At 43.3% G+C, this 27891-nt stretch overlaps 2 protein-coding genes across 2 annotated transcripts in view; both read right to left on the reverse strand.

Moving 5' to 3' along the window:
- On the reverse strand, positions 1-14811 carry cfap57 (cilia and flagella associated protein 57). Its single transcript, XM_031875419.1, has 21 exons — positions 14422-14811; positions 13958-14262; positions 13603-13865; positions 12794-12959; positions 12557-12709; positions 9675-9808; positions 9307-9472; positions 9084-9197; positions 8558-8770; positions 7933-8106; positions 7020-7181; positions 6577-6732; positions 5598-5691; positions 5320-5510; positions 5050-5223; positions 4790-4948; positions 4192-4335; positions 2926-3042; positions 800-934; positions 570-704; positions 1-419 (listed from the first exon to the last, which is right to left on the reverse strand). Exons 1-21 carry the CDS (start codon positions 14576-14578, stop codon positions 297-299), a joined length of 3435 nt encoding a protein of 1144 aa, XP_031731279.1. The 5' UTR covers positions 14579-14811; the 3' UTR covers positions 1-296.
- Positions 14812-17238: 2427 nt separating this feature from the next.
- The window catches only part of efcc1 (EF-hand and coiled-coil domain containing 1), an 18529-nt gene continuing 7876 nt past the window's right edge, over positions 17239-27891 (reverse strand). The window contains exons 3-8 of the mRNA XM_031875409.1: positions 23103-23251; positions 22232-22367; positions 20437-20593; positions 18576-18734; positions 17875-17944; positions 17239-17706 (exon numbers count right to left, since the gene is read on the reverse strand). Coding sequence (XP_031731269.1) covers positions 17573-17706; positions 17875-17944; positions 18576-18734; positions 20437-20593; positions 22232-22367; positions 23103-23251 — 805 coding nt within the window. The 3' untranslated portion in view covers positions 17239-17572. The remainder of the gene's footprint in view (positions 17707-17874; positions 17945-18575; positions 18735-20436; positions 20594-22231; positions 22368-23102; positions 23252-27891) is intronic.

Raw genomic sequence — 27891 nt, forward strand, 5'->3', positions numbered from 1 at the left:
AGTGTGAGACCAAATACAAATTCACAATGATGATCAGAGACATGTCAAGTCTTTATTTTCCAATAGTTGTAAATATGAATAAGCTGTGTATAAATTGATTCAACATTCATCTTTCTGGTGAAGTAAAGACACAGCTGATGGAATATTAACCATTTCAAATTGCAGAAACTCTGTTTTGGTTAGATTCATTATTAATGAAGGAATCCATGAAAAACTAGGTGTGATTTGAGACCTCATGTTTCAGGAGTTCTCAGCCAAAACAGGAAGTGTTTTATAAAAGTCCTCATGGTGGACTTTTATAAAAACCTGTCGGACCTGTCGAGGGCGGCCAGCTGAGCCGTCTGGTCTCTGAGCTGAGTCCTCGCCATGTGCAGCTCCTTGCGCAGCTCGTTGATTTCAGTAATCAGAGTCCCTTTCTCCTGCGGAGGAGAGGAGAGGGCCACCACTGTTAGAACATCTCGTCTTCAAGAAAGAACGCACAGGAAGTAGATCTACTGAATGTGAAGAGACACCGATTGTTTCAACAGGAAGTAGAACTTCAGAGTGCAGCGTTGGGTTCTATAATGTACCCTCATGATCTTGACGTAGGCTCTCTCGTGCTCCTCAGCAGATCTGGCCAGCCTCGTCCTGAGACGAGTGATCACGACCTGGTGATCACGAACGACCGTTCTCTGAACGTCTTCGTCATCGCTGCTTTTCTTCACCTTGGAACATGAATCACAAGTTTCAATAAGACGAGAATTATTAAAGCATCTCTTTGTCGGCTTTAAGGGATCCACCCACTGCATGAAGCGCTCACCTCGTCGGTCTGCGGTACGTAGCGGGTGTAGATCGTCTGCACGCTCTCCTTCAGCTTCCTGGGGTCCTGGATGAAGCTGACACACTCGTGGAGGTCTGACTTGAGCCGCTGAAGATGCGTCTCCAGATCCTTCACCTGTCCGAGGAAAATATATTCACATCTATCTTCTACAGAGGCTAGTGAGGGAACACATGCTGGTGATCCATTATCTTTTGTGACACACTATACCAGGGGTCGCCAATAGGCGGACCGCGGTCCGGATCCGGACCCAGACGCCGTTGTATCCGGACCCAGGACCTAAAACCGATAGATAATTGAGAATTATTAAATTTTGACGGAGTGCCTCTATTTTAACCGGCGCAGCTTTTTCAGCCTTTACGGTACTTGTTCAGCGGTGCAAATCACATCAACGTGATGCAGGTCAGCCAATCAAATATGGGTATTCTGACAAGTTTCCTGAATCGAGTGAGATACACACACGGGAGAGAGAGGAGAGAGGACGAAGAGTAGGAGAATAATTACGTGAGTCAGAGAAGTTATTTCACATGATGAGAGAAAAGTGGTCAGAGAGACCAGAGTCTTTAACCAAGAGTGAACAGACTCTTTCAGGTTAATTCTTCCCACGGACAGTTTAAAACCTGTATGTCTCACATGTTCAGAGACCATGACGATTATTAAAAGCGGTAATGTGAAGCGCCACTACGAGACAAAGCATAACTCTTTTGAGCAAACGTTCCCTCTCACATCTGAAATGAAGACACAGAAAATAAACCTAAGAGCCCAAAATGATCAGAATCCTGACGCATGAATTCACTGACCAACAATGATGTAAACAGAGAGAATATAACTGAAACAAGTGTTAATAACCACAGATAAAGATCATGCACACTAATTTCTCTTTTTAGAAGTGAGAAAAATATAATATCGTAACTTTTTTGATTGACATCACTTCACATCTGAATGAAGTGAATTTTAAACTGCAGGGCAAATCGGTGAAATTCATTTTTTCTAAAATGAAGTACTTTATTTTAAGATGCACATTTTTCAAAAGCTTTCTGTTATATCAGTTATTATTTAATCCAGCCCTTATTTTACTTGAAATGAGAAGAACATGTATTTATGTATTTCTATGTATTATTTATAATCCATCCAGTTCAATTTGAAAACTGAGAATAATAATTGTTAAAATATAATTGATGTGTACTTTCTTCATTTGATTTGACAGTTGTTGACTACACAGAGACGTTACGACTACTACTAGGCTACTTCAATATATATATATATATATATATATATATATATACTATATATATATATATATGGCACTAAATAGCGCAAGTTAGATATTATTGTAATGTTCCGGACCTTTGCCCCTAGGAGATTTTCTCAATCTGGACCTTTTGGAATTTTAATTGAATACCCCTGCACTATACGATGACCTTTTCTATGACACTAGTGCAGTGCCTGTTCATTGTTTCAGAATGCGCTGATTTCTCGGCCTCCAGCTTGCAGCGTTCTCGAGTTGCTCATCGCTCTTTGACTACGGGCAGTGAAGAAGAATGTAGCTGTAACTTTACCCAGCATCCATCAGCATCATTGACACCAGGTGTGTCTATGCTCTGCTATGTCAGACACAGGAGAGGAAACTATTTCGATCAGGCTTAGAATGGATGTTTTCTCACTTGCCTCTAATCTTCTGCCCGTTTGTACATGAAGAGGCTTAGTTGTTGCTAGTCTGAGTGAGATAAACGTGTTGCTGTCCCTCTGCCACTGCTCAGCAAGGAACCTGATGGAGCATCATCAATGTTGGTATTTACACTGAGCTTTTCCTGCACTGACCTGTGCTCAGGTCTCCTCCCATCAAGCATCATGGGTCATTTTGACAACCAAGTGCCCCAGAGAAACACTGTTATTTCACTGTGAGAGTGTAAACATGTCAAATTAAACAGCGATCAGAGTTTAGTTTAATCCTCCAGTTATATGTTGTTTAGTTCTATGAGAGGAGAGAAATATGACATCTATCAAATAGCTGTTACAGCCTTTAACACGTCGTAAAGCTGGTAAAGTAGCATGTGCAGCATGTGTGTATCCTCATGCAACCCTCATAGTGTTAGCTGTGTGCTCACTTTCAGCATCTCCTTATGCATCTCCTGATTCCTGGTCCTCAGTCTGAGCCCCAGCTCAGAGACGCTGAGCGTCAGCTGAGTGTTGCTCTTGTCCGTTAGCAGCAGCTGCTCCTCCAGCTGTACAGGAGAGAGAACAGAGCCGTCAATACTGCAGAGCAGCACAGAGCTCCAGTCTGTTGTCTCTGATGCAGATCGGCCCGTTTCAGAGTCATTTATATCATATTATGGGATAATGCATTAATGTGTTCATCACTTCAACGCTGCAGCTGGAAAAGGTGGATCATCATTTATGAGTTCATCATCCATCCATCCATTATCTGTAACCGCTTGTACTATTCAGGGTGGCGGGGGGGCTGGAGCTGAAGTAAAGTACACACTAATATTAACATAATAATTCAACTTTTTCAGGTTGGAGCAACAGCCCCTGTCCCTGGTGACTATAGTGGTAAATAGACTGTACTTGTACATCTCTTTTCTAGTCTTCTGACCACTCAAATCTCTTTAACACTACATGTCATCATTCAGACATTCACACACTGATGACAGGGCTACCTGCCCATCAGGACTATCTATCATTTATACGCAGCAGGAACAGCCTGAGGGAGCAATTTGGGGATAAGTGTCTTGCTCAAGGACACATGGACATGGACTAGAGCCGAGGATCGAACCGGCGATCCTCTGATTGAAGGCTCTACCACTGGAACACAGTCGCCTCTCAGTGCTAGTGTAGTACTGAGTACTGAGAGTGCCCCAACCACCCAAAACGCTAGCAGCAGTTAGCCTGCAGCCGAATGGAAGTGAATCGGGGGAGACAAGGAGGTCCAGGAGCTCCTTAACCTCCGAGCAGAGGATGAGATCAACCGACATATGACCTTTACTATGAAAGTCGCTGCCCAACGTGCCCGTTATCCCACACACTAGAGGCCGCTGCTGTTGTGTCAAACGTCACCTCTTTAGTCCCTGTGATGCAGCATTATGCTGCTGCTGTTTGGTTCAGTGTGAAAAAGCAAAGCCGGCGTGACGGCGGATCTTCTTTACTGCAGAATTGTGGAAGCTCAGTGTGAAAGGGGCTACGCACAGGCCCTGTTCAGACCTGATATAAAGATGCATCTTGGGTGATCCAACGACAAGTGGACAGCTCTAAGAGCAGGAGTGAATGCACCCAAGACGCACTGAGATCACGCTCAGATCAGCGTGTTCAAGAATGGGTTCAACACGCTGTTGTGTTTCACCGAGGGAGGGCCACACACACACACACACACACACCTGATGGATGTGCTCCTTCTTCTCATTGATTTGATCTTGTTGAGGCTCAGTCTGTTTCTTCAACTCGCTGAACTGGAAATCGAGAACAAACTTCAACTTCTCCAGTTCCTGGTTCTTCTTCTTGGAGGTGGAGATGGTCTGATCCTATACGTGGAAACAAAATTCAGTTTTTGTGTATGTAATGTAATATTGTCATGGCTCAGAGAGGTTCAGGAGGACCCAGTGTTTCTCACCATACCAAACATACAGGTGTTGCTGTTTATCTCCCCACTGACCCAGAATCAGTCGTGGAAGTCCAAATTAAATCACATAACATCTGATTCAAAAAGCATCTAGAGGGCCATGTTTCATCAACGGCACACTTTTGTATTATATCAACTCTTTGTCTTCTTTCATGTGTTTCTATTTATTGATTTCAAACTAAAATGTGATTAGAGAGATAAAAACATTCCCACTCCAAAAGATGGAACCAAACCTTTCTGCTTCAAGACAAATCACGACTAAACAAAAGCTTTTATAGAGCAAAACTATTGGCTGAATGTGAAAAAACACGGAGACCTTGCTGGTAATCTCTTTGAATGTAAAATGTTGAAGCCACCTTGTCCTGGTTGGTCTTCTCGTGTCCAGAGATCTGCCGCTTCAGGTCCTCGATGTCGCTCTCCAGGGAGCGGACCAGACCCAGCAGCCTCTGTCGCTCCTGCTTCAGCTGCTTTATATCTGTGCACCGGTCATCGACCTGTCTCTGCAGACTGTGGAACTGTGATCACACCACCATCCACCGAAAAGGAGGAAGAAACACAAATGTGAGGGGGATTTACTGAGATGCAATAGGAAGCAGATGAGAGGAACTGCGGCCACCTTTTGAGTCATGACACCAGTTTCTCCTTTCAGATTGGTGTTGGTCTCCTTCTCGGTGTGCAGTTTCTGCTCATAGTGGATTTGGATGTCATGGATCTTGCTCTCCTCGTCCTCCTCTACTTGCCTCATCATCTCTTTGAACTCACGGACCTGCTGCTGTGCATCATCCTGACACTGCACAAAAAGAAAGTGGGAGAAAAACCAAAGTGGACACAAGAACTTCCCTTCCACTCCATAAGACACTATCTGGTCCCTAAAGCTCTGACCGACCTGACCCAGGAGCTGAGTCTTCTCCTGCAGCTTGGCCTCGGAGAGCTGTGTCAGCTGCTCGAGGGATTGGATTTTGCTCTCCTCCGCAGCCCTCAGCTGCTTCTCATACTCTTCCTGCATCCTTTGACTTTCATGCTGAAGATCCTGGTTCCTCTCGTACTCTACAATGAGCTTCTGGCTGTAGGATACCTCTGTGTGTGATTGACAGACAGATTGATTGATCCTCGGAGAAACAAGGTTACACGGTCCCCCGGACACTGATCCTGTCCTCCTCTTACCTAAATCTTTCAGCTCCATTGAGTGTTTCACAGTGGCCTCTGCAGAACTCTCCTGGTGCTTGTGTGCCTGCTTGTCCATCTCTGCCTTCATGGCCTATAGGTACAGAAGACGTTATGACGGGACAATAAAGGCTCTTAAAGCCGGGGGAGGCACTTTATGTCTGCCGTCATTCCACAATAACCTTTCAGCATGTTGTAACATGAGAAAACTAGACTTCTGCATCTCCTATTAGCTCTGTTTTCAGGCTCTATGTGAGGGGAGACTTCGGCCAATCACATTGGTAACAACGGCCGACACTGCAAAGCCACCCAAACAAGGACGGACTTATCAAAGAGTCTGACAACACTGGCAAAGCACTTCAGAGATGGAGACAAAATGTTGGTAATAATAGTTTAGCCTTCTGCTAACCATAGCCACCTGCCGCTAGCTCACAGCAGCACACGGCTACGAGTAGCAGAAAGCTAAGCTAGTAGCAACACTTTCTCTCCATCTCTGAAAGGCTTCGCCGACATGCAGCTAGCTAGAGCATCGAATAACAGTGTGTCAGGACAGGATATAACGTTATCGGGATCACAATGAGGATGGGGATGATGTTTGAGATGAATGACTAGTACACTATTACAGGTTACTCTGAGAAGCGCATGATGCTCGTCTGATGGGAGGAGCTTAGGACAGAGAGAAGACTGCCTCCCCTGGGGTACCACATGAATTACAATATGCTGAAAGGCCATTATGGAATGTTTGCCCAAAATAAACTGCCTACTCCAGCTTTAAGTTAAACAACTGAGAGAATAGATGGATGCAAATCCTGCAAATAGGTTGTCTGTAATATATGACTTGATGTCATTAATGACAAAATGTTAACAGTCATAGTAACTAAATACAGCCATGGTTGGTTTCCGGTACATGTTTTGGCCATAAACTGTAGTGGTGTTGAGTATATCTGAAGTGGAGCTGTGTGCTAGGTGACCAGCACACCTGTAGCATTGTGTTCAGAGATTCTATTTGCTGGGTGAACTTGTCAGAAAGCTCCTTCATCTTCTCCTTGTAGTTCATGTCCTTCAGGCGGAGCTGGTACTCGTTCTCCATCTGCAGCTCGTTCAGACGCATCTTTAGCTCCAGCATGTTCTGGGTCTGCAACACACAACATGGGATTGGACACTTGTGTTGGATGTCCCAAAATGTTACCAACCAATTCCTATGTGATTATTCATCATCTCAATGAGATCAACAGAGGCAAATACGTATATATATATATATATATATATAAACTGGGGGCCTACTGTTAAGTACCTCATACCAATACTGTGTTTCTCAAGCTCATGTTACTACTATCAGTAACTGAGACATATGGAAGTAAAATGTCCGAATGCAGTCACACACACACACACACACACACACACACACACAGACACACACACCTTCTCCTCCAGGTCTGACTTGGTGATGAGGATCTCCTCAGTGTGGATGATCTGCCTGTTGCTCTTCAGTCCTCGGCCCTCCTTGTCGATGACCTTCCACATCAACAGGCAGCCATCTTCTGACACTGTCAGCAGGAACTGGTCGTCGAACGTGGTCACCATCTAAAGGGAACACCAAGTCAGCGGTCAGTTAGACAGACTTGTTATGATGGTCGACATAGGAGATAATTTCTCCCTCTCAACATATTCCAACTCTCAACAAGATATCATCTAATGTGGATATGAGAGTCCCTCAATGTCAAACCATCATGGGAGCAAGTTAGAGGAGAAGAAATGAATGGTCATTCACGGGATGATATTCTTCTCCGGGTCCACTCTTCATCCATATGTGCCAAACACGGTCTAAAGAAGTCATACACCACACTTTATCACATCTATGCTGACATTAACCAGCGTCTGCCTCACTGATTCATATGCTTTGGTCTTACCAAATCCTTCATGACTATTGGTCCTTTATTTTTAGAAACCTCTGATCCAGTTGCATGAACAGCACTCTTTGCAGTAACACCGTATGCAACGGTCCTGCTAAACATTAAAGCAGACGATGTCGCCCTTCAGGCTGGACCACAGACATCCTCTCCTCATCCCATGAGGCTTTGATCGGGATGTTCTTCAGTTTTGCATTTCATTTTAACCCCTTTTTGACCATATAGAGTGAAGCAAGCTGTTGGTTTATTATATTATAAATAGATAGATAGATAGATACATATACTTATTGTTAGCTTGACAGTTTTTTTGGTATGTGTGTTAAAAAAATATTAAAAACATGTTGAAACTGTTTACAATGGGAAAAACTCCAGTAGTTTGAAGCCTGTGTGGCGTGTGCAAAGTGTGCATCAACATGTGGACCCGCCTTGGTGACGGGGCCGCAGTGAGCCTGGTACGTGATCCATTCCTTCTGGATCGGTAGCGGGTATTTAATAGCTCTGACGGTCCCACTGGAAGTCCCGGTGAAGACCACCCTGCCCGAGTGAGACACCGCCACAGCGGTGTGAGCTACGCCATTGGCCGGAACCTCCCTCAGGACCTGTGGAACCCATGACACACTCAATTGGGAGGGCAAACAATAACGGATTCACTTTTTCTTTAGCGGCACTGAATATTTTATATTAGGAGCAGAGGAATGTGCAAGAAGAAGGCCTTTAACTGAATTAGTTACAGAATAACTTCCTTGTTCCTCACTACTTTATAGCCAGATATACATTGTTGCAGCATTGTTGGCAAAAGATATGAAACCATACATAGAATAGGAATTATTACAATGCTGAATATAAAAATGTAAAGGTCTGAGACTTATTTGAGCCGCCAGTGATTCATTTATTACCAGAGGTTCCCAAACATTCTGGTTTGTGACTAAAAAATGTCTCGTATCATTCCTAAAACTCCCCTCCCACATGAAGAAGACATTAAGCTCATTCCGCTTCCACTCGTTTCCACCGATGGAAACTCAACAGAGGTACAGTGTTGCTCTCACTCACCTGACAGTCTTGGATCTCCTTCAGGGTGAGGTCCGTTCCCACGGCCAGCATGGTCCTGCAGTCTGAGGAGAAGGCCACGTCCGTGTAGCTGCAGGACTTGAGGACGCTCTCAGACTCACGCTTACCCGTCTGTGTGTTCCACTCGTACACGGCGCCATCCATCCCGCATGACACCAGCCGTGTGTCGTCCAGGCTCCATTCAATGCCTCGCACCTGCGAAAATGAAACTATATAATTATATTTGTACATTTTGTTTTATATCTTACAGAACTCTTAACTAGTACAGAGACAATTTATTCCTTTTTTTATTGTTGGTCATATGTGTAATCTATATAATATTATATATATATAGACATGTTATGTGCTGTCTAGTCTGTCCTTGTCCCTAGCTGCTATTTCTATTTCTTAAGTACATTGAGGGAGATGTAAAAAAAATAAAAAACTGAATCAAATTGCGAATAAAGGCGCTTCTGATCCCGAACTCACTCGTTCCACACGCATCGATACTCTCTCCTGGCCGACTCACCTTCCCGTTGTGGCCCTTCAGATTGAGGATGTTCTCAAAAGAGGTGACGGAGTAGAGGTGGATGACGTTTCCGTTGTCGGCCGCAAACATGTGGCCACCGTGGCTGAAAGCGCACTGAGGTGTGGAGAGAGAAAGTAGAACAAATACAAATAAAACGGTTAGAGTTCAAAGGTGCGTCATGTGGCTGTGATATCTGCCATCATTTAACCCACATGTAACCCACCTCTCTGCAGCAGCGCACAGTGAACTCCTTGATGGTGCGGATGTCGTCGATGAGCAGGTTCATCAGCCGGAGTTTGTCTGAAAAGCCCACCAGGATGAAGAGGCCAGTGGGATGCAGAGCCACGCTGTGCGCCTCCTCCTGGAACTCCTTGGACAGCTCCAACAACCTAGTGACGAAACACAGGGAGCAGCCACGGAGAGACACAGCAGCATGAACAAACATAACACTGAACACACTTTTCCAAATCACGTTTGAATACCAATCTATATGTGTATGACGATGCCAAAGATAGTGTGGAGAAATTAAGAAAATACATCACTGGTCATGAACAAAATAACAAAGGGCTATGGTGTGATCTCATCTCTTACTTTGTTTCATAGTTCCAGATGCGGACAGAGTGGTCCAGAGAGCTGGTGGCCACCAGCGGCTTTCTAATGCAGACGGACAAACCAGTGATGGACTGAGAGTGGAAGGACTGCGACAGGAACTCAAAATGTTCCTCCTGATGGACAGAGTTACAAACAAAGGTTGATGGAGTCGACATAAGGATCCAAAGTCAAGAGGAAGTTGCTTTGGTGTGTAAAACATGGGGGAAGAATGTGCCAAGGAAGCAACGGAAGAGGGAGAAGGGAGGAACTGGCAAGAAATAAAGCCTTAAAGCCTTCATAGCGGTTTTGCTTGGAATGACAACGCTAACATGCTGATGTGAAGTAGGTGTAATGTTGACCACATTGACATCTACAGAGCCATGGCTGAAGAGAAACAAAAGAGGACAGACAGCGGAGGGTAACGACTGAAGGAAAAAGTAGAGGAAGTGAAAGAAAGTCATCTGATCTACATCCAATTACATTGTCTGATTGGAGACTAGCTAATCCTAGCATAGCATAATTCTGGTTGTAAAATAGCCCTTCATTGAACAAAATGCAACGTCCATAGTGAAGAAAATGAACTACGACCCAGGAAGGCCGGGTTGAGTACGTCTGATGGTTAATCAGCCTCCACAAAACAGAACCGTGACATAGAGTACTATCCGAGAATTTTATTTTAAATATGAGGTTTAAAATGTAGCATTCTGGAGTACTCTGAGAATAAAATTAAGTGATAAGACATTTACTTTAAGCAAAAAACTAATTTATTATTCAGTTACTAATCAGTATTTCAGCTCTATTATTAATATGAACCTATATTTAGACAAAATCCATTGAGTTTTGGTCAAATAAAAACAAAGCAAATAGCAAGAACCATCACCTGTAGAAATAAAGTGATTAGTTTTCATTGAACCCTGTTACTGTATGGCTTAATATTAACTTCTACTGTTACTGTAAAGCTGTTAGAATTGTGGCCTATCTTCTATTTCAATTATTTAAATGAAAATGATAATCTACTCTGGCTAAAGTAGCTTATCAAGAGTAAAATAATAGCTGTGATCTATACACACCTCTGCATTAGAAACCTGCTGAAATGAAGGTACAGGCACCTTAACCCTCTCATTACTTCAGGGTTATTGGGAGCAACGTGGGACTGTTGGGACTGTTGGTACACTGGCTGTGGTCATCACAGTAAACAGTGTGAACAGTGTGATGAGAGGACATGTGAGCCCTTGTTGCTGTAGTTCATCTCCTTGGAGCAGAGGCTGCATTTAGCATACCCTGCCTTATCAATGTATTTAAAATACTGTGACAGCAGGAAGCTGTACTCAGGTCTGTTTAGACCTCCACCTTTATCCAGGCCCAGCTCCTTCACATCTCAGCCCTGCGTCAAGCTGCGCTACACAACCAGCCTCCTCTCCCTGAAGCTCTTTGACCTCATCATCTCATCAGTATCTGGGCCTCATCATCGTGGTAATGAAAGTTATTCTGACCACGAAATCATCCTCATTCTACTTTGAGTTAAAACAAACAACCTGCAACCAGATGCGCCGGTGTTCGGGTTTAACGTTAACGAGTGACCGCGTGAACTGAACCGGAACACGGGGGGGCTGCATGTTTCATCACGTTACGTTTTTTCCTTCTAAATCGCGATAATGACGAACGTTAACGGTCGACAAAGTTCCGCATGCAGTGGACGTTAACTTAACCCAGCAAGTCTGAACGGTAATGGAACATAACGGAACTTAAACTTTAACGGAGGGAAATAAAGACGCTGTACACATCTGAACGCTGATTGGCCAAGACTCGACACGTCAAAGATGTTCTATTGTGAAGATCACGACATCACATTTTCTCCTCGTTTCACTCCAATCTGAGAAATGCTGGCTGACCAGTTGACCCACCCGTTAAAAAAAACTCTACGGATCTACACGATTCACGTGGATGATATATTTTTGATTCAAAACGGTGAATTTCACCGAAAAGTGACAAGTTTGCAGGTATGACTATTATTCAGCTCCGAATATGATTACGGCTACAACATTTTATCTTACTGGTCTTCTTTTACCTTATCGACAACTGCCAGGTAAGCAGTAGAAATGTTCATGTGAAAGAGTAATCTACCAGGAATGTGGGCGTGCATGTATTGGCCAACACAGTGTCAGGTGACATCAGATTGGATTGAGGCAAACGTTTTGGTTACACTTTATATTAAGGTCCTTGTAGTAAGCGTCAGGTAAGTGGCTGCCGTTTACGTGGAAATGATGGAAAGTTCAAAAAAATTAATCAAACTATGTTAAAGGGTGTTTTTGTGCTTTACTGCTAAAACATTGTGTATATACTGTATATATATATACATATATATATATATATATATATATATATATATATATATATATTTCTTTATTCACATTCAAATGATAAATGATTTATTATACTTAATAAGGCATTGTTCTCGCTTTGGATCCAGTAGCTTCAAAGGCATAGTTGACTGTTAATAATTGCATAGTAAAGGATTTATTAAGACACTCATAAAGCTATAATTAACGTTCTTAAGCAGTCTATAAACTGTAAACATTATTCTTATAAATGCTTATAATCTAACAATAAACGTGTTTGTGATATCATTAACACTTATATAGTCGTATTAACACATAATACTGTTGATAAGCATCTTATAAGGACTTATAAGATGCCTATTACCTAATAAGAAACATTTATTACAAGGACCTTAATATAAAGCCTTTCCACAGTTTTTACCCTCCATGTTTTGCTCGAGCTCTCCTTTAACGCAGTGGTCTAATTAAAATGAACGATGAGGGGGTGTTTATTTTAACACAGTGCCACAGTGTCAGTGATGGTGCAGGTAGAGGTGACTCCACCTTGTTGAACGCCACAGAGGAGAGGCTGAAGCTGTACAGCTGTCCTCTGTCTGTGCTGACGGCCAGAGTCTCCTCTGCTGGATTGATGCACATGGTGTGGATCTCCTGGCATTCAGCCGAGGTCAGCTCATTGCTGCATGGTTCTGCTGGGATCTGACGGATAACAACACACACACGTGATCCCTTTGAAACTCACACAGAGTCTACAGTACCGCCGTCACCTGCATGAACACTCACCCGTATCTCCCTGCTCCTTCTGTAGCCGTCCTCCTCGCTCTTTTCAAAGAGACAGACGGTGCCGGGACCCAAAGAGCATGCAAAGCCCTTGGAGTAGGACAGAATGGCTGTGATGCGAGGACCTTCGCCCACGTCAGCGTCTGTGATCTTCTTCATCTCCACTGGCCTGTGCAGTGAATTATGGGGAAAAAACAAGGATATTCAGCAAAAACCAACAACTCAGTTCAACCGGATGCACCAAAACCATACGGAAAAGTTGGCTTGATTGAAAGACCCAATGACCTGCTGCACCACCATTATACCCAGAATCACAGTAAAAAAAATAAATACTGTTGATACTGTATATACTGTTGGTTTATTGCTAGTGGGATTAAAAAAAAATACATTTCCGAGCATGACATAAAAAGCTTTTTCCAGAGCTTTCAGCTACATCTCCAGGCCTTCATCAGCGGATGCAGTTTGCTAAGTTGTGTTCACATGATAGCGCTGAGCTGTTGAACTATTGTTTTATTTTGTCAATTCAAGTCTAAAGTTATTAGATTCATGAATCAAGACGTCTGATTTTAGTCCAAGCCGTGTGATTTAAATGGCCACCTCTGCTTGTTGGCAGGATCAATTCATCATTGGTGTTTCAGGATTTGTTGAGAATAAACTCAGTGTAATCTTTCTATTACATAACACACATTTGGACTAAACTCTCATCTGTCCTATCCTTCACACTTTGTTCTATGAGACATATGAGTATATAAAACAATCTGTGGCAAAGCCATGCTACCACATCATCACAGTAATGAGCTCCATCCTCTGACCTGATGTCACACTGCTCCTGCGCAGCCTCAGTAGCCACGTTGATCTCTCTCCGCAGGTTTCCCGACTCGAACACCAGCAGCCTGCCCGCGTCCGTTCCGGCGATCACCCGCTCCTCCGTCACCCAGGCGTGACACAGGAAGTTGACGGCCTCCACCTTCGCGGTGCGGCTCTGCTTCAGCGCTCCCTCCGAGTAGCGCAGCAGCTTGAAGACACCGAAGCCGCTCACGCAGAGCCGGGTGTTGTCGTGAGGACTGAAGCTGACCTGATGGGGGCATCACATGACACGCTAACAACGGGTTTAGAGCACGCGCGCCTGCAATGCACGAGACCTGTGGCTGCCTCCGGACGACTCACCTGGGTGACAGAGTTGCCGGTCTTCACCGTTGCCAAGACTTTCTGTTTTTCCCACAGCCAGAAGACCAGCGTCCCGTCCGGGCCGCCCGTTTGGCCTATCAGGTACTTGGAATCCGGGGAGAAAGCCACGCACACGAACTCTTGCACGAGCACGTCCCCGGCGGTCAGAACCTTCCTCTTCCTGCCCTGCTCGTGCTGCAGGTCGAACACGGTGACGGTGGCATTCCCGCCACACTCCGCCACCGCCAGGTAACGCCGGTTGGCGCTGATGGCCAGCGCGCGCATGCCCTGGCTGTTCTCCGAGCCTGGAGAGACAACGGCAACGGGACGACAAACAACAAGCATGAGAAAAATAAATGGAATTTCAGAAGACTATAATGCCACATTAACTATTTAACCTAAACAGACTGACGGGAACAACATTAGCGAGGTGCTTTAATTATTCTAAATCACTTGTAACGTACCTGGAATGAACCGCTGACATCTCTGGACGGTGTTGAAGCACACGCAGCTGTTTCCACCGGGGAAAACGACCGTTTGCTCATCGACGAAACACAAATTGTTCCTCACACCTGTCCGCAGACCGAAGATGAAATGAGACTGTGCAACAACAGTGGCCATTTTCACAGTCGAATTTAAGAAGTTTTTTCAGACTTTAAAATGACTCTCCACCAACATACATTCATTTGGTTTTAGCACTAGCTAACTATAGCTTTAGTTTTGAAAGCCAGAATGAAGCTCACGCGACTGACTAAAACAGCTGGTATGGGCGATTAGAGTCCCGTCGCTAGGCTACCCAATATATCCCGCGAGAACTTAAATATTCGTTTAAATAACCCTCTCTTCTTTTTTGCTCGTCTCTCCATCCAACATTTCATACAGATATTGTAATTAACCCCTCCGTTTCTTTATCTTTTCCTGGACATTATAATTAACAGGCAAACTGTTGTTTTCCTACTTTCTGATGTCCGCTTCTTTCTTAATGACGTCTCGCGGGATTTTGGGGACGTTGCCTAGCGACGCAACTCAACTCAACAGCATGAGTGTTGAAGGGCTGAGTTGTCTCGTGGTGGAATGTAAGGTGACCTGCTCCAGCTCTGTAGGACTGATACAGTTCTGAGTTACTTGGTCTACTTTACTCGAGCATTATCATAGAGCCCATGATCTTATTACTCTTTATTATGTCTATACTTCAGAGGGCTGTTATCTGAAAGTCATACTAGTTAGGCCTTCTCTATTCTTCACACAAAATCATTTTATAAAATAGATGCTGTGTCATAGATTACTGCCCAAAAGTAAAAAACGTCCTCAATTTGTGCAAGAAGTACCTATTCATATTTAGACCAGTGGAAGGAGTGATAGCACAGAATCATGTGGATATCAGAGATAAGGAGGCGGGATAAAATATTTTAATATTATAATATATATAGTTTGGTGCTAAAATAGACAGCACATCCGAAAAGTCATTGATTAAACTGTATTCTAAAAGGTAGGAGTTGAGTTAGAATTATATGATGAAAAATAAAAAAATACTGATGGGAAAGTGAGCTGACATTTCGGAGCCTGATACGTGCATGTGGATCAGTTTGTTTGAGTTGGCAGCAGAAGGAGTTAGAAGTTTACTTTTCACAGGTGTGAATATAAAAGAATCACAGCAATCCAGATGGTGAAAGTTAAAGGCTTTAATGGCATGATTCTATAACACAAGTGAGTCGTTACTGCATCCGAGGCTCTAGTTTCAAGACAAGTTTCATGTTTCAGAGCGAGTGAAGCTGCACTATACAAAGAAACCAGCATAGGGGCCGTTTATATTTTCTTATTGTTTGTGTGAATAGAACTTGTTGTATGCGGGTTCCTCTGGGGACAATAAAGTCCATCTAAATATCCAAATTGTACATTTGTTCTGTGATCAGCCAAACAAACTGGCCTCAAAAAAAAGAAGAAGATATTATTGCAATTATTTGACCAGTCAAATGAATACAGCCCATTTAGAAGTCCTGAATATGCAGGCTGACCGACACCAAAACGAATGATGCATTTAGGCAACCGTTATCCCCTCCTATGAAAAAAAGTTACAACTTCAGCACCAGGGAGTTTGAAGGACAGTCAAACTAGTGGTGACTTAGTTTACAGTACCAGGTTAAAGTTCAACCTCAACACAAATCATGGACCAAAAAGCGTAGCAGGTTAATGTTAATGCAAACATACTGTATCCATAACATCTACGGAAAACTCCCGTGCCCGCTGATGAAGACCATGGGATATGGTCGAACGCTTTGGAAGGAGTACGTGGACCTTTAGTTAAGTGTTTGGTCAAACAAACAAAAAGTCAGTATTTACATGTTGTAGGGCTTTTTCATTGGTCCAGTTCCTGTTATAGCTCTGACAGATGAGTACCTGAATGCAAATACCTGGTAGATACTAAATGGCTGCTGTTTCCCAACATTGCTGATGCAATGAAGGCACCTTCACACATCACTAGGCACGCACCAATAGAGTCCTCCATATTGGGTCAAATGTAGGCAGCACCTCTCTGTGAACTATGCAGAGGCCTTTGTAATGACACGCCTTGTCCCCATGTTATGATACATTTCATCTTGATATGAATGAAGCGTATGCAATGAGACACAGTTTCCTTTTAAAGTCTATCGGGGATGTTGTTGACCTGTTGACCAGAGGAGGTCGACACATTTCACAGACTGCTTCATGCCCCTTTAAGGTTTAGCTTATTTCAACATTTTTACATTCAGAACTCTGTTGTGGGGGAAAAAAAATCCATATCGGATCATGAAAGTAAAGAAGCCCTTTGAGGCAAGTATAGAAAACTAATTCTGGTGATTCATTTCTCAGTCTGATCTAAATTGTCTTCTCTCCTGTGTTTGTGACTTAAGAACAGCTCAAAAGAAGAAAGTTTTGCCAGGATTTTATATATTGTTTTAAGTAACATTATTGTTTAACTGTGAAAAGGGTCGAAAAAAGCTTTGGCAGGTGAAAATAAATGTTCTTGTATTAGTGGTTGTTGTTGTAACTCTCATTTTCTGCCACAAGAGGATGCAGTGCACCAACACCCACATGTGGGACAAAAACCATTCATGTTTTCTTCCATGCACTCAAACTGAGAGCATGGAAACAAGGTACATACATTTATATTGTGTGTTACAATATTTTCATCGATGAAAAAAATGAAGGAACTTATTATCCTGGCAAAACCTTTTTTTCACCTATATATATATACACATATATATGTATATATATATATATATATATATATATATATATGTATAAGTCACGAACACAAGAGAGAATACAATTTAGATCAGATTTAAGAAATGGATCACGTACGTTTTTATTCTCTCACTTCCCTCTCAGGGCTTCCGTATAAAAAGACTTAAGTGCAATTAAAAGGTCTTGAAAATACATGTCTATGCAGGAATTACGTTAATATGTAATAAAGCCCTTTGCTATACAACTTCTAGACTAATATCCCTTTATAGATAGTCGGGTCTGAGGAGTATATAAGCTACAATATAATACACTATACACATTAATCAGCTTGTTTGTTGACCTCTAGAGAGGCTGTTGGAGCGTCGCTGGCCCAGCAGGAGGCGGTCTTGATTAGCAGGAGATGAAGAGGGCGTTGACAGACCGCTGACTCTGTGTTCGCTCCAAAGGTCCACCAGTGGACAGGATCTCGCAGGCGGCCAGTTCATGATAGAGAGCGTTGAGCACCTCCAGAATGTGGGCTTTCCCTGTGCACAAAAAACAGAACAGATGTGACCGCTGAGGGAATCGTGTTACGGACGACCCTGGCGAGAAATGTAATTCAGTTCGATGGCCCCGAGTGACTGTAAACTTTCACTATCGTATTACACAGGACACAGTATGGGTTTTTAATGGGGTGTGTGCGCTCTACTCACCATGTTGTGGGTCGCTGCAGGACCCCAAAGTGCTGAGCAAGATTTTCCCGAGGGACCGCCGCGAGACGTTCTGAAACGAGAGAGAGAGAGAGAGCGCTATTCTCAGACGACTGCCAGGCGATTAACGGGGCACTTTAACGGGCAATCTGCGTCCTGCAAACCACAGAGGCTTCTCACACACATGTTCAGCAACTGAAATGAATTTGCTCTCAGATCTGTAATCAATCCCAGTCGGGTTAGGACGCAAAACAATGGACAAAAATCCATCCATGCTATTCATATGACTAAGACATGTGTTGGCAAAGTGGACTTCTAATTCCAATGATCAGTAAGTAGATGTCCACATGGAGGTTTGTACTTGAACGATGCTGGTGAGTACTTTCAATTTGCTGTTCTTTCTGATGTCTGACCAGAGAAATCATTCCGGTGCAGAGTGGGTGGGCCTTCTCTCAACTGCCAACCCAACTAAATGATTTTCATTACTTTGAGTTTCAGTTTTACTTCCCATGATGGTCTAACTGTCGTTCACAGGACGTTTCACTGTGCTCAAAAAAATCGTAACAATATGTTAAGGCCATAAAAAGGTAAAAAAAAAACATGTAAAAACACAGAGCCTTGGTTGTTAGTAGCTTGACCCAAAAACCTACTGGGATCAGAATTGACCTCTTCAGACTCAACAGGGCAGTTTAAGTGCTACTGACCAGGTCCCTGAGCTGCTGGAGGAGCTGCAGGATGTCGGCAAGTTTCTCCTCCACCAGCGACAGACGAACCCTCTCTGTCTCCAGCATCTGCAGCTCCATCTGAAGCAGCTCGGTCTCCTCGGCCTTCTGATGCAGCTCCTGCACCAGAGAGTCCTTCATCTGGAAGACACGAGACACACACACACACACACACATCGTTACACTGGAGGACGGTAACCCCCGTCTGCCTGGCATAGGGTCGGGTCTCCTTATGTGACTCATCTTAACGTTAAAAAAAAGTTTTTTTTTCTAAATCTCAATTTCCTTTTTATGAATTCATCTTTTGTGCTGAACTGGTTTTTCATTTAATAAATTGAAAGCCTCCAGTCTCAACCACTTGATACCAGTTTTCAATGAAATTAAATATGAAGAAGACTTGAAACTAGAGATTGAGACCATAAACTCATGTTCACAATGTTTACTGAGGTAATAAATCAAGTGAGAAGTAGAGTCATTTTCTCATAGACTTCTATACAACCAGGCTTATTTTTGCCCCCTGCTGGTCAGTGGAGATCAGAGATCATTGGCTTCAATCTGCAGAACCGTAGGTTGCCGCCTGGTTACAACCAAACTCTTTTTCACTTCCCTGGAGTCAACGAGCGACGAGCGCTTCTCCATCAGTCGGCCCACTCCAAACGGGCACGCGCTCTGAACGGCCCCCCCTTCCCCTCCTACAATGCTGCAAACAGTTCGTCTAACTTACTTGTCCTTCCAACAGTCCAAAAACCTCAAATATTCAGTTCAATATGATAGAGGACCAATAAAACCTTCAAATACTCACATATGAAAAGCTGGAACTTGTCAATTATTGGCATTTTTTCTTAAGGAAAAGTTTTAAGAGCAATTTTCTGTGGATCAAATAATGGAAGGATTGACTAATCATTTTTGAACAGCTAATGTGGAACCTTTCATGAACTGAATCCCTGCTGCGTTTTATCATTCATCCACATTGATTCATATGAAAATATTTTAAATACAATACTAGAAAACCAACACTGTCTGAGTCTTTTCCCGTTAAGAAGAAACACAAGATATACTCTCAGGATGTCCATAATTTGACAATCTTACAAGAGCAGCTGGATGTGTCAACCTAGTAAATGTTATGTTATTGCCCCGTGGGCCCGCTTAACACCTTAATACATTTACCCAACGTAAATGTCTGTCAAATCGTGAGGGTTGGAGTGAGTCTTTTAGCCCACATTGTACTGTAGGTTTGTCTGCCAAAAAGGCTGGAAATCCCTGCGGAGCACCTTTACGTCATGGCGTATTGAAGGACAAAGGTCTCACCCCGCACATCCTGCGCATAAACAAAGCCTCATTTTGTCGGGACTTTGTTTAGCTTTAACTTTTCCTCTCGGAGCGCTGAGACGTTCTGGGAACACATTACGTCACGGCTCCCCTTCTGCCCGTCTTCCTGTGTTGTGAAAATACTACTCGACTGTAACGGGACCGCTTTAATTTATGATACTCTGAAGTGTCATGCGGGACAAGGGGGGAGTGTTTCTGCGGTCGACTCCAGTGAGAAACAGCTGCAAACACACACACACACCCACGCACACAGACACTGGAGGCTCTGGTGCCTGAGGTTTGGTTAGGTGGAAGCTGCAGGATCATGCCACTGGCTGCGGTTTGGCCTTTGAAGCCCTCCACTTTCATAACAACCTTCACCAGTCCTCTCTAATCTAGTTCAACACCACACGCGCGGCCACAGAATGACGCAGGACGCAGAGAGAACGGTTTCACATGAACGGATCAAGCGGACCCGGGGCAGAGGCCGCTGTAAGCAGCCCACCCGGGTGTGTCGGTGGTCAGCGTTTTGTACCTGGTCCATGTCCATCTCCGCATGGCTCTCCTTCAGCTCCAGCTGCTTATGCAACCTGGTCACTCTCTCCAGGAGCTCCAACACAGCGCTGCAGCTCTCCTCGCTCCTCGAGCTCCCATAACTGGACATCAGCTTCTTGAACGCCTTGTCGTCGCACCTGATCAACAACACAGAGCAACATTTTTAGCGCACTAATACAAGCTAGCATGGCTGCTGGTCTGCTGCTTTGTTCTAAAATAATCACGCTTACAAGTTTCAGATGTTTTCCAAGTGTGTTTTGAAACAAGTATCAAATATAATTCCTGTATAGAAGCCCAAAGGGGACTTTATCAAAATTAGATTGTAAACGTGAAAATGAAAAAGGAATTTTCAACATATGCATGTGGAATTTGAGTTACTCGAGTTAACGGAAGACCCGCCTTGATGATGGACTGATTGCATTTTCATTTTGACACCTAAAGAGCATGGCGAAATGTAAATGTAAATGCAATAGACTGGGAGTGCTGTTTTTCATTATTGCATTTGATTATTGTTCACTGTACAGCAGGTTAAGTCTTTGAAAATGAAATGTCAAATGCCGTTTTCATTTTCAAATTAGAAAATTGCATTTTCTATTAGACTTGTTTACATAAATGGAAATCAGGTTGCGTAGTTTACGGTATGTTGCATTATCATTTTCAAATTTGAATCAACATTTGAATTTTGTCCACCGGACAGTACGACTTTGAAAATTAAAGGTCAAACAGCTTTCACATTTTATTTTTAATATGGTCATGGAACGCCCGCTTTGTACTGCGATTTCTATGAAATGTGCTTACAAGTTCATTATTATTATGTGAACATGAAAATTTTCTTTTGCATTTTCTTTTACTCAAATAACAAGTACATATGAGGTAGATTATAATGCTTTTGTGGAATTGCATTTTCTTTTTTAAGTTTACATTATCATTTTAAGAGTCCCATATGGGCTTCCATATAACTGGTTGATAATCTTGCGGATTCTCACAAATAAATACGTTTTATTTGCCTGTAGGTGCAGATCTGTGTGGCTTCTGTATGTGTTAGCCCTGTGATAGTAGTTGGACAGGCTGCAACATTTAGCAGTTATAGAAAATGATATATTAGCTAAATCATTTATTTAATTGGTATTTCTGTAGCGTTTTAGGCTCGTTTAGCGTATTGCTTTGGTTTTACTCACTGAACACTATCTGGCAAACGCTTAGCTTAACAGCAGACAGACAGAGCTAGCAACTAAGCTAGCTGGTGAAGAAAGTCAAACGTCTAGCGGCTACAGACACATATATAGATATCTATTTTAGGAACTGGTGAAGACTGGCTAAAAGTAGAGAACATACTGAACTTAAATCCATCAGGTGAACAGGAACATGACTCCAAATAAATGCTAATGTTGCTCTGTACCTGGGTATGTATAGGCAATTGTTTGCTAACATGTTAGCCATTAGCCGTAACTTTGAAACTTCAAATATATCAGGACTGGACTTTGTGCCTGTTTGTCAGTTTGTTGTTTGTTGCTGCGCCCCAAGAGGCAAAAAAGACTAATGCAGATTTAAACATTATTTGTTATATATTTATCGTTATAGATATTTCTTTAATTCTTCATTTTGCTCAAACAATTGCTCAATAACATACGTAGAAAATGTAATGTTCCCTTGAAATTTTGCTGTGTGAGCTATCCTCTCATAGACAGCAAACACTGTGAGAAATGGTATGCCACTAGCTCGCTGTAAGCTGCTGCCCTGCTTTAAGATGCAGTGATGGTATCAAGTAGCGGTACCTTTCCCCGCAGCAGGACAGCCTCGTCAAGATCCTCTTCACCTCGTCCACCTGCCGCTGCTGATCTTCGGTCCACTTATCGTCTTCCTCGTCAGACGCCGCCTGGCCCTCCACCGAACGAAACAGCTGCTCCTCCACTAGAAGGCACAACACACCATCGTAGTTAATGTAATCATTATTGTCACTATCATGGAGCCCTAGCCCTTGGGGGGGAAAAAGGCTCGACACTAGAGCTGAAACAATTAGTCGTTTTCAGGCAAAAACAGCATCCGTTCAATGACTCCAGCTTCTCCATTGTGAGGATGTTCTGCTTTTCTGTGTTTCATATCATGGAAAACTGAACATCGATGGGGTTTGGACTGTTGCTTCGACAAAAACAAGCAATACGATGTCACATTTGGGCTGTACTTTTTACATTTTCACTATTTTCTGACATTTTATAGAACAAATAATACTCAAAATGAGTTGACTGCCTAATCGATTAATAGCTGAAGCCTACTAGAGAATTAGTAGGCTGTCTGTTAGTATTGTGTCTTATAAAGCCTCCTTGGCTGAAAGAGTATTGACAACCTCCGGTCTAATACTGTATCTTATCATACAGCATTACTTTACATTATAAAGTAATGCTGGTCCGGCACCATTGTTCCGGCTCCACCCTAGTAGCCGTGTTTAATTCCAATGGCAAGAGAAAACAAATACAAATGTCCTTTGTTAGGAAACTGGATAAACAATCCAACATTTCCACAGGGTCACTTTGAATAGTAAGACTCTTTCTTACTATTTAGGAAATTATTACTATTACTACTATTAGGGAAATTAGAGACAGAGTTGTTGGCACTGCACTCTGTGCTTTCATGAGTAACGGGTCTTACTTTTATCCGGCGTCGTCACGGCACGCCCCGTCGGAGAACATCGGTCGTGATGGGAGTCCGAGCAACATCTCTGGCCCGGCCTGCTGCTAACGCCAGGCGGCTGCTCCGCCCCGGTGCTGCTTGGGAGTTGTAGTTTTGACACCTCCGACCTGAAAGAAAAGCACTGTGAGCTTAATTCAGCGGTCTGACTGGCGTGGCCTCTGCATATAAACCGGCACGGGCCGAGGGGCTCAAACTGCTCCTCGAATTTGCACAGACGAGAAAAGTTCGGTCCAAACCATTTGCCAGCATCAAAGAGAACATATCAAGTAACACAAGGCGGCGTGTATTAAGCCACATCTACAACCGCCATGATAATTTTATAGAGGCCTGTGATGTTATACGCCAGATCTGGGTGGGGTAATTGAAGCCAGACATCGCATCTTTAAGGCATTTTTACAGTAAAAGTGGGTCAGCGGCAGAACGGCGCTGTTGCTGTGCAGGAGTTCGCTTGCAAGATGTGAAGTAAACGCACACGAGACGACACTGGATGGAACAAGACATTTTCGAGCACATGAGCAGTCTTTTAATCTGCAGATGAACAGACTTTTGTTCTGTATGCATGTCATTTCAAAGGCACATTCAAACATTTGTCACTTAGAAAAAAGAAAGAAAGAGGGAGACTTCAGTTTGCGCAGATCAATCTTTCTGTGATGGTTCGAGTTTTCTAGGTTTCGCCTGCCGTCTGCTCTTTTGTGTTGGGGGGGAAATCCGATAGGGGGCCTTCGTAAATCACAGAATAAGTGTTTCCAGATGATGATGTCTTGCCGAAAAGAAAAAAAAAAAAAAAGAGGAAAATCTCAAAAAAGGTTTTCAACAGTCTGACTGAGGAAAAAAAAGAAAAAAGTCACAGAGCACTCATGCTTATATCCTGTTGGCAGGAGGCAGACTATAAGCCGTAAGACAACATTACACTCTGCCTCTGTGTACTACTTTTGGGTTCCTTCGTGCAAAAGTGGGGTGAAAACGAGTGACTTCACTGAAGGTCAATAATCGCGGCATGATTTCAGGCAATCAATCAGAAGAGTCATGTTTAAGTTAGAGGGGGCCACAGTGGAAGAAAAAAGGGGGGTGGCAGTTCACGAGGGCCGGCAGCTGCAGCCGGACCGACATGGAGCTGGTGCACGGACGAGAACGCGTGCACAAAGCTTTGCTGGTTGCTGCGGAGATGCTCGGACTCTGGAATGAAGTGGTGGAGGGCCTCTTTCAAACGAGGGCTTTGGTGTGACTAATTGCACTTTAATTGATGGCGGTTGGTGGGAGACTGCAGCTGGTGTCCGGTGAATACTGTAGCAAGGCCTTCGACATGCAAGTGGTAAAATAAATTTAAAAAAACGAAAACACTTTGAGAGACTCCAAAAAAAATTAACTTTAAAGCTAGCGCAAATGAATGAGCTCCAAACTGTCACATGAAAACTAGCTCTGATTTGTTTTGGACTGAGCCCGAGATTTAGACCCTCTGACAGTGATGACGGGGTACTTGGTGATGGTGCTGAGCACGGGAATTCCAACTGGATGAACGCAGACACCTGAAAGTAGTCCAGGCAGACGTCCTGGATAGGGGTCAGACTGCGGGACGCAGCAGACGAAGACAGAATTTGTATGTATTTCGTCAGACGGGCGTTGCAGATCTCGCCAATGTACCAAATGCAAAAAGCAGCAAGGGCTTGTTTGGCCTACCAAAAGTAAAATATCTACTCACTTACATATTTTGCTGAGCGAGAGTAAAATACACTGCAGACTTCAAAGTGTGTTATGAGTGTAAATGTGAGTGAGGATAAATTGACTCCGATTCAAATTCCTCACGTTTTGTGGAAGAAAACTACTTAAGTGGTGTGAAAGAAATGATATGACTGTACTGTACCCATCAATGCTAGTGTTAATATTGACTTTTCTTTACAAAATGCATAAAAATCTGCATTTATTTGGTAGAAAATGGGTCAATCTACAGCCCTGAACCCTGCAAGCTGACATAGAGTTGACCTGTTGGGACTTATCTAGCCAACGTCATGACTTATCTATGTTCATTTTTCACTGGTGGTCATGTTACGATTTAGCCATTAGCTGTACTAATCCACAGGTTTACAATATAATGGGAAAGGAGTCACTCACTGTGACGAACCCACCCCCCAGAATTATGGCCTGATTTGCAGTTCCCCTCGGCTCTATGGAGTGTTTTAGCTTCTTTCTGCTAATTGTTTTTGGCATCCTACTTTATTGTTTGGTTCAGTCCCACTGCTTTCGTTGACCGTGTTCCCAGTAGCAGCGGGCAGCTTTTTGCAGAGAAAAAGCTTTGACTGTACACTACCTACCCAGCGCCAAACGGCAGACGGACAAAGTGAGCCACGAGCTAGTGTAGCATTTAGGTGCAGGATACTTCCAAAACCCCAAGAAGACTGAAAGGCTTTGAAGGAAATTGGACAACGTTGTGGTCCCTCACGTGATGCCATTGGGCCCACTAAGATTTTTTCCCATAGACTTACATTGGGAAAGAGACGTCTGAAAATCAGCAAATTCTTTTGGGAGGTGAATCAAAGTTGTCCTTCCATTCATGTGAATGAGCCGGAGACCGAGGGCTTGGAGGCGGGGTTAAAGGAAACGCTAGTGCACTTACTTTATGGGCCCATGGATGCAGAAGATCGCTGGAGGATCCAGGTAACATTATAGTCAAACTTTTTTTGATTCACGTGCCACTGAGCAACTTAGGTGGGAATAAACAGGGCCCTGCCTCCAACGCTGTATCCAGTTGTCTGTATACATCCACGGATATGTTCCCTAAGGGTTGGCAAATACCAAAACAAAGGCAGAAGGAGGGTGAACATTGCACATGAATTTGCAAGGTGGACAGAAACATAAAAAATTAATGCAAATTTAGCAATAAGCTTTTTAGCCTCTCTTAGCTCATTGTTTGGGTTTTACGGCAATTTTACAATAGGAAGCAGTCACAGCGTTCTCATGAATCTCAATGAAGAGCAGATTTTTTCGCTGCAAAATAACTAATTTTCTCAGCAGTTAGTGGTGACAAACACAAAGCCAAACAGAGAGTGAATAGAGCAGTGCAGGAATGAGTCCAAAACCCCAGAAATGAGTCAGCATTTATGCACTTCTAGTTCCGTCGTTTCAAGTCAATGTTTTTTTTTGTTTTTGGTTAGATGCGTGAAATAAGGTCTGTAGTTAACACAAGCTGAAGAGATTTTAACGTTAACAACATTAAATACGTCAGTAAATACCCCTCTGGTGAATTTTTAAGTTTTTACATGTCTTAAAAAAATGCGGCTGCTAGCAGGTAGCTAAATGAGACTACTAAACGTCATCATGCCAAAGACTTCAGCTTAGTGGTGGTGGCATAGTCATGTGACTGTGGTGTAGTTTGTTCATGGCCTAACGTTAGCTTTTTACTTCTGACTTAAAAGTAGTGTTCAAAAGCCAATGGAAAAATACCATTGGCTTTTTGTCGAGGGAGCCAATGCGATGCTAACTTCCAGGTTGGCCTACAAAAATATCCCTGCAACACTCTATGGGCTGCTGCACTTACGTGTGCAGTAGACAGAAGGATACACATCTTAAAATGAATGCTGATTTTGAACCATGTCTGGTGAAATAGTAAATAATCTATTGTTTGCTGACACAAGTCACAAAAACTTTATAAAGGTGGATATCTGAGGCCCGAGTCTCTGTCAGTTCATTTAGAGTTCTTCCATCCTGCTCTAAGCATTATAACTGTAAGAACATTGTGCATTTTGTTCTACTTCCCTTTTGTCTCATTGAGAATATAAATGACACAGAAATAAACAAAACATTTTCTGAGGTCATAAATCAGGCGGACAATCGATGGAGAATTTAGTGGTATTCATACTTCATTGTTCACGAGGAAGTAGTGGAGCAGACAGATAAATCAATTTAACACTTCCTGAACGGTCTGTACGGCCTTCCCCTCTCTTTGATCAGAGTCCTGTATCAAATGCGTCTCTTGGTTTATCTGTAGCCATTCATATGAGACTAGGAAACATCTTCGACTTTCAAAATGACAGATTCTGAATGGAATACTTTATCTGTAATGCATGTGACTATATGATACATTATCCTTCACAGCGAAGGAAAAAGACATGGTATCATTCTTAGATTAGTATAATAGTGATTGAAGCGCAGCCTAATCTTTACCCCACAAGAAGCACACACACACACACACACGAGTAAAATTCTATTGTGCTATGTCAGGGCATTTCTAATTAATAGGATCCTGTATTCTGTCCAATTAGCAGAAGTCTAGAGCTGTTCTTCTGGCCTGTGGGGGGGTAGTCCAGCTGTTTGTTGTTACAGCCGGGACACCCAGAGTCCTCTCTGTGTTTATCACAGTGCGCTGCTGAAGTGAACTTTCCATCAACACCTCCCCTCCCCGCCAACGAGCAGTTTCCTCATTCAGGTGTCATCAGTCAATGCCAGTCTTCTCTCCCCCCCGCAGAGGTAACAAACGAGGTTCACGCTGTACCTGAGCTTGAACCTGAGTTCGGTGCTCGTCGGGAGCCCTGGGGTCAGGTTTGCCCGAGAATGACGGATATTAATCAAGTCCCCTTGGGTCACGCACATACAATGATGGCGGTTTCCGGGATACAAATGAGGCGGCTTCAGGGATGTGGTGATTATTTAGCACGAGCTGAGGACTTAATCCAAAAAGCCAATGGCTGTAACATTTACAGAGGGTGGTTGAGCTTTCCTCTGACACCAAAGTGCAAAGAACCCCCCCCCCCCC

Source organism: Anarrhichthys ocellatus, unplaced genomic scaffold (genome assembly GCF_004355925.1).
Source record: "Anarrhichthys ocellatus isolate YVR2014 unplaced genomic scaffold, GSC_Weel_1.0 scaffold90, whole genome shotgun sequence".
Lineage (NCBI taxonomy): Eukaryota > Metazoa > Chordata > Actinopteri > Perciformes > Anarhichadidae > Anarrhichthys > Anarrhichthys ocellatus.

Bases quoted from the DNA above. Each gene is read 5' to 3' on its own strand.
- cfap57 (XM_031875419.1), bottom strand. From the start codon at position 14,578: ATGGCCACTGTTGTTGCACAGTCTCATTTCATCTTCGGTCTGCGGACA. The intron at 14,263-14,421 runs GTACGTTACAAG...TTGTCTCTCCAG, and splicing joins ATGTCAGCGGTTCATTCCAG to GCTCGGAGAACAGCCAGGGC. The intron at 5,692-6,576 runs GTGTGCTGGTCA...CTGTACCTATAG, and splicing joins CTCTGAACACAATGCTACAG to GCCATGAAGGCAGAGATGGA.